General features: G+C 55.2%; 1 protein-coding gene across 2 annotated transcripts in view; it reads right to left on the minus strand.

Annotated features, from left to right (window-relative positions):
- XKR6 (XK related 6) overlaps window positions 1-6,994 on the minus strand; it is a gene marked incomplete at both ends in the record, with an annotated part of 173,756 nt that extends 166,762 nt beyond the window's left edge. The window contains one exon of one of the 2 annotated variants that reach the window (XR_014616066.1): window positions 6,270-6,400. Coding sequence is in view for 1 of the 2 variants with exons in the window: in XM_084203473.1 (XP_084059599.1) it covers window positions 6,270-6,994 (725 nt within the window). Of the gene's footprint in view, window positions 1-6,269 lie in introns of both variants that reach the window. The other variant, XM_084203473.1, reaches the window with a different exon arrangement.
- Window positions 6,995-7,230: the final 236 nt, after the last annotated feature.

Consider the following 7,230-nt stretch of genomic DNA (forward strand, 5'->3'; position numbering starts at 1 on the left):
CCACCAGGAAAGGCACTGTCAGGCTGCCACTGGCATTAGAGATAAAGCCATAGGGAGAATGGGAAAAAAACAAACAGCTGTTTTTCCTGGAGTTCAGCTTGAACAGCTGAAAAGCAATGTTGTGGTCAAGGACCACTTGGGGGGAGCGTTAGGAAAGCAGCCTGCAACTCAACTTCAAAGCAGTTGGGTTCCCTTCCAGTTTTTGCACTCTTGGAGATGCTGTCCCCAAAATACCTTGCAATACCTTGAAAGCCATGGAAATTTTATGCTGGTTCCAGTAAGAACTAAGTCGGGTCACCCAAGCAGTTCTGCTTCCCTTTCCTCCCCCACAGAAACCAGGGTAGGGGGGTGATGAGCTGCAGTCACTGCCCAGCCACAGGGCACCACATAGCTCTTCCTCAACAGCATCCAAGAGCAAACCAAACTTCAGTTTCTCCTCCAAATCCCACTCCCCACCTGCCCAAGCCCCGCTGTCTCTGCAGAAACACTGGGTTGCATGGGAAGGGGAGTTCCCAGCAGGTCAGAGCAGGATATTATTTCTCCCAAGGAAAGGTTTGGAGAAATCTCTGCCCTCCCAAGGCTGGCCCAGCAGATCTGCTCCAACATCTGTGGTTGGACCCCCTCTAGTGGGAACCACTCAACAAGACACAGAGCATCACCACTGCCCGCCACCCATGGAGACCCCACTCAAGAGAAAAAGCCCTTTTCCCATCATTATTATGATTATTATTATTATTATTTCCACTCTCTCACAACCTACATGCTCTGTAGATGTTGTTGGACCTCTACACCCACAGCTCAGCACTTCCTTATGGAGATCCTGCAGAAATGGGGGTGGAATGGGTAAGTTTTTTTAAGAACAACCTCACTGGAAAAAAAATATAAAAAGTTATACCCCAGACCTGATTTTGTAGGGAGAACATATTTATCATCTATCCCAGAATGTCTTCCCTCTGCCAACTTGTCAAAAACTGACAAAACTCCATACTATAAAAGCAAGCTGTTAAAACTTGGCTAAAAGGAAAAACTCAGCTGCCAGACAAGCTAACCAGAAAAAGCTGAAAAAAATATTCCAGCATGCCAAGGAAGGAAGCAAATTTACAGAAAGGCTCTACAGAGCTGAACATCCCAAACCAAGACAAGGAGGCAGCATTGGGTCAGCAGCTTCTGGTTCATCTGCTGTTTGACAAGCAGATGGCTTCCACTTTGAGGGATTCAGGCAGAGAACTTCAGAGTTGTAGCTGCCTGTATTTCTAAACTATCCAAAATAATGTGTCTCCAGCTCACAAAGTTCATCCCAGACAAAGTATTTTAGGAGAGCCTGAACCCACTCAACACAAAGTCATTAAATGCCACATATTCCATTTAAACCCATTGATTCATCCTTCCACCTCCGAAGATGAACAGCTCACAGATTTGGTCTTTCCACTAATAAAAAAGATGCCAACTCTCTGCCTAAATGTTAGGAATTTCTCACCATGTACATACACAAGACAATTTTTAATGTCACAACAATGACAAGGGTTGTTGTGGTTTGCTGGGGTTTCTTGCACAGAATGTTTTTCTCCTAGATCTGTATTCAAATCTGTTTTAATAACAAACCCCATAAATAGAGCACATTCATGTCCCAAAACTCACCATCACTGATAGTTTAACAGACACAGAGAGATTTCCAGCTGGTCAGCATTCATTTTAGCTCAGCTCCACATCCTATTAATCCAATGAAATCCAATAATGTTTGCTTTAATAGCACAGTGCAACGCAAGGGATCGGACTTTCCACTCTAAACCCCATATTCCAGGGCAGCATCCATGACCCAGTAACCCACTTCCAGCAGAGGTTAAAGAAAGATACATCAGACAGGGAAGTTCACTCCTGTCATTCATACAACCTGTGCAACTACTCAAGATACCAAAACTTCTACTTCTCCTGAATTTACATGGCTGAACAGCTCCAGCAAAAGCAACAGCCCTGTCTCCATCCTGTTTCCAGCAAAACCACAGCATTCCTCCTCAAGGAACAGCCCTTGGCAACTTGCACTGCAGCACCTCTATAATGAGCATAACGTGCTCCAACTGGCATCCTTCACTTATTGGATAGTCTAGATGAATTGTTCAAGTCCACAAGACAATCTAAGATTTGAGAGGAAAGGTGAATATTGTAGGTTTATGAAGGTAAAAACCCCAGGAGCTGAGCTTTATTGGTGGGAACAGTATCAGAGATCAGACTATTGGAATCCATTTGAAACCAGACTACTTCCAGCAAGAATTCAAATTATATGTATCTATATACACACATATGTTTTTACTATTTTTCCAACAGCCACTACAGACAGACAGTATTAACACATCCTTCAGATCACAGCTGAGCTAAAAAAACCACAAAAACTCCAGGAATATCACCAAGTGCCCCCTCAGCACTTGCACTGCCCCCTCAACCCTCCTGCCTGGTCACGATCCACCCTCTGAATACGACACAAACAGACAAAGCCCCCATCCAGACTGCTCCAAAACAAGCTCCTTCTCCCACAATCCTGACAAAATGAAGAGACAGTCTTGCTAAAATAAGATCCCGATGTATATTTATATTTCTGCCATAAAATGCTATTTATTCACCATCTCATTGGCGAGTCTTCCCAGTATTTACGAGAAGAAGCCGCCACAGGAATTGTGTCATCCCTCAAAATCCAAACGCAGATTTACCTAACGTATTCAGGATGAGAATTCCTGTACTACTCCAACCTGCCCCCCTCCAATTCTCCACGGTTTCGCTCCCAGCTGCTGAGCAACACCCACGACATCCCCTACGTAAGGTACGATCCCAATTACGCTCCATGCAGCGGCAGCGCGGATCCGTGATCCCACGGGAGAGCAGGCTCGGAGCATTACGCACTGAACTTACGCTGTCCCAGGTTTTCCTCCTCCATCCCCACGCCTAAACTTCTCCCCAGCACGCAGCGATTGTGCTGCAGGCAAAGGCGGCCAAACCAGTGTGCTCCAGTATTAGTCCCATCACCGCATCCGAGATTAATTTTAATGGCGTTTGCAATAGCTGTAGTGGGAATGCAAAAAGACACTCTCGTGGAGGCTGCTCCACAGATCCCAGGAAGTTAATTCTGGCTCTGGCCAGATATTGGGAGTCGGCTCCACGCTGTCCAATGTGCCTTAAAGAGCAGGAGCTGGGTGCTGGTGGGATTAGAGATCAACAGGAGAGAAAGCTCCCTGATTTCACCTAACATGATCCGGGCTGCAGCATTCCTTATCAGTCCCCTTTGGCATTCCTAGCCCTGCACAATCTCAGAAGCAAATGGTTTTCCTCTGCATTAGCATAGCAGGGAAAAGTCTGGGCAACCTGAGCTTTGTTTCTTCCTATTACCCAAAAATCAGCCCCCTACATGCATCCCCTCTGTCCCCCACTTTGACATCCCCCTCCCCACACGCTCACTCAAGCGTGCCACGGCATGGGGTCTTTGTGCACAGCTAAAACAATCATTTCTTCTGCCTGACTCCAAGAAAGGAAAAATCCAACTTGCCAGAGGAGCATCTGCATTGAGAACTGCTTTTGCTGATGGGATCAGCACTTGGGAGTACCAGGGGAAGGAGCAGAAAGGGTCGTGAACCAATTCATCATCCTCGCACGCACCACCCGCAGACATCCCCCTCCCGCTACCCCCCAGCCCAAATCCTGGCCGTAAAAAACCCATAAAAATAGAATAAACCCCCAAGCAGGAGTTGAGAACAAATGTGCTTTGAACACTGCACAAATGACATTGAAGATGCAGAAGAAATATGTATTTGCTGTTGCACTGCATGATTGCACGGGCTTATTTCCTACGTACACATCTCACGCACCCTTCCCACACAGATCCCCTCCCCTCCACCCCCGCGGCTTCTTCAAAAAAATTGGGAAAATAAAAATCTTTGATCCCTAAGGATTATTTTAAAAGCTACAAATGCCAAGCGACCCCCATCTGGAGCCTCTTCCCTACAGCCTGACCCATCCATGGCGTGGAGGGGGTGCTGGCACCACCCTGTGACACAACCCAGAGTTGTCCCTCTACCCCCACCCCAAATCTCACACCCCTTCCACGTTACCAACCCGCGCCCCAGCTCAGAGGATGCTGGGCCACGCCGGGTTTTTACAGCTGTCCTTACACCACCTCTTTCGGTAAGCCCGACATCTCTGTGGCAGTGTTTGCATCCACAGGCTTTCATCCTGGAGAATCCCTCCCTGCCTCCTCCCACCTCTCTTTTTGGGGAGGATAACGTAATTTCCAGCTTGCACTGGAGGATGTTTCTTTATTCCTGCCGAGCCCGAGGTCACTTCCCAGACTCGTCCTCTGGCCAGTGTCTCCTCCACCCCAGGACCTCTCCCGCAGGCAGGGAAGAGTCCCTTATCCCTGACCTTCAGGCTCGCACCGGCAGCCCCACAGCCGCCGTCCCCACCGAGGAGGCTTCTCCTTTCTCCAAAGCCACAGCCGAGGCATCACGCTGCGTTTTTCCACTCCCACCACCCGCTCCTTCAGTTCAAGGGGAGTCAGCGAGCCAGCAGCTCCCGCTCCCGCTCCACCGGCTGGGGAGGGGCTCTCGGGGATGGATGAGACCCTCACCCCTCATCCCCACGGGATCTGCGCCAGGAGGACATCAACCCTCTAGAACCAGCACATCCCAGTGCTTGGCAGCCACGGGTCCATCCCCCCGCAGACCCTCTCTGGAGCAGCCCCTGGGTCTTTTCCTGGCTGCCCCCTGGCTCCAGGAGGGGGGTGATGGGGTGAGTCCCCTCCAGGGCCACAGGATCTCCCTCTGCAGTGCTGCCAGGGTCACCCCCATCCCCAGGCCTGTCCTGAAGGGAAGAGCAGCTCCATGACCCCCCTTCCTGTCCTGCCCCATGTCTGTGGAGCACCATCTCATTCCCACGGAGCTAGAATCCCTTCCACCTCACACCATGGGGGGCAAGCTGTGAGGTGACAGCAGCCCTATTCCCCTCTCCTCAGCCCCACATGCTGCATCTCTGCTCCCTTTGGGGCTCTTCTCAGTGAAGAAGGGGTCACCCCAAATCTCCACGTAGGGAGCACCATCTCAAGTCCTGCTTGTACCAACCAACACCAGTCCTCCCACCTCAGCCCCACAGACATATTTTGGGGGAACTTCTCTTCCCCTCAAATGTCCCCTCAGCACAAGAGGGGCCCTTGACACCTCCTCCACCATGGGGAGCACTGGCAAAGGTCCACCTCAGACAATGAGTGACAATGACCCCATGTCCCCCAGCTCAGTCCCCCAGGTTCATTTTGTGGAAATCACTCCTCCCTTTGGAGTCTTTGGGTCTCTCCTCACTCAAAGTTGGAGTAACCCCCAAATCTCCCCTCCTTCTCCACGTGGGGAGCACTGCACTGACCACCACCACTTCAGACCACGAGGTGACACTGAGCCATGTCCATCTCACACCACAAGCTGACAACAACCCCCATCTGCCCTACCTCAGCCAAGAACAGTGACCCATGTCCACCTCAAATCATGAAGTGACAATGACTCCCATCGGTCCCACCTCAGCCAGGGGACAGTGATCCATGTCAAGCCATGAGATGACACTGCCCCACGTCTGCCTCAAGCCATGAGGTAACAGCAATGGCCATCTGGTCCACCTCAGCTAGGGGACAGTGACCCACCTCAGCCTATCGAGGTGACACTGACCCACATCTGCCCCACCTTGTCTAGGGGACACTGATCCACTCAAACCAGGAGGTGACACTGACCTACGTCCACCTTGGACCATGAGGAGACACTGACCCAAGTCCACCTTGAGAGCTGAGTCCACTTCCACAAGCTGAGAGCTCCCCACCTCATCCAGGGGACAGTGACCCATTTTAAACCAGAGGGTGACACTGACCCATAACCATCTTGGACCACGAGCTGACAGTCACCCACATCCGCCTCAAACCAGGTGCTGACAAGCAGCCCCTCCTCGGCCAGCACACACTGACCCACGTCCACCTTGGACCACGAGGTGACACTGTCCCCGTCCATCTCAAACCCGGAGGTGACACTGTCCCCGTCCATCTCAAACCCGGAGGTGACACTGTCCCCGTCCATCTCAAACCAGGAGGTGACAGTGCCCCACATCCCCCTCGGACCAGGGGCTGACGCTGCCCCACGTCCCCCTCGCACCGGGCGCTCGCAGTCCCCGCTCCCGCCCCTCCGCGGCAGCGGTCCCCGACCCAGCGCGCCGCCCGCCCCGCCGGGGGCACGGCGGAGTCCCCGGCCGCCCCTTACCTCCAGACCTGCCCCATCTGCAGCAGGTGGATGACGGACTGCCAGACCCAGACGGAGATCCTGCAGAGGCGCTGCGCCCCGGGGGTGGCGGTGCCGCCGGCTCCTCCTACCCCGCCGGCGGGTCCCCCACGCCGGCCGGCGGTCCCCCCCATCATGGGCGGCCCGCGGCTGCTGAGCCCCTGCACGGCGCCCAGCCCGCCGCCCGTGTAGTCCTGCACGAACCAGCGGAAGCTCAGGATCTGCACCAGCACCGAGGGCAGCAGCACGAAGGCCAGGGTGAGGCCGCACCACAAGTAGTCCCGCCGGCCGTAGTGGTGCAGCGCCAGCCACAGGTCCGTGCCCACATCCCCCAGCAGCACCAGCAGCGCCAGCACGATCCACAGGCAGTCCAGCCACGGCCGCTCGGCCGCCTCGCCGCCCTCCGGCGGCCCTTCGGCGGCGGCGGCGGGGGGGCGCGGGGCCAGCGGCTCGGCGGCGGCGGTGGCGGCGGCCCGCCCGAAGAGGTTCCGCAGGCAGGCGCTCCGGCAGCCCCAGTAGCAAGACGACGTGTTGCAGCAGTGGCAGATGTGCAAGGAGCTGCTTGCGCCCGGCTCCTCCGCCACCTCGGCCGCCGCTGCCCCGACGCCGCCGCCCGTGGCCGCCGCCGCCTCGTCCAGGTTGTGCAGCTGGGCGAAGCCGCTGCCGCCGCCGCCGCCGCCGCCGCCGCCATCCGACTTGGCCGCCATCTTGCTGCCGCCGCCGCCGCGTCCCCGGCCCGTTCGCCGGGCGCTCGCTCGCTCTGCCCCCCCGTGCCCGCTCCCCCCGCCCGCCGCTTCCGGGGGCGGCGCTTCCGCGGCGCGCGGGACGGGCCGGGGCCGCCTGGCGGCGACAGCGACCGGCGGCGGGAGCGCGGCGGGGCCGGCGCGGACGGGAAGGAGCGGCGCCCTCCACACCGCGCGCCCCGGTGCGGACAGCGCCCACC

Source organism: Fringilla coelebs (genome assembly GCF_963513975.1).
Source record: "Fringilla coelebs genome assembly, chromosome: 3".
Lineage (NCBI taxonomy): Eukaryota > Metazoa > Chordata > Aves > Passeriformes > Fringillidae > Fringilla > Fringilla coelebs.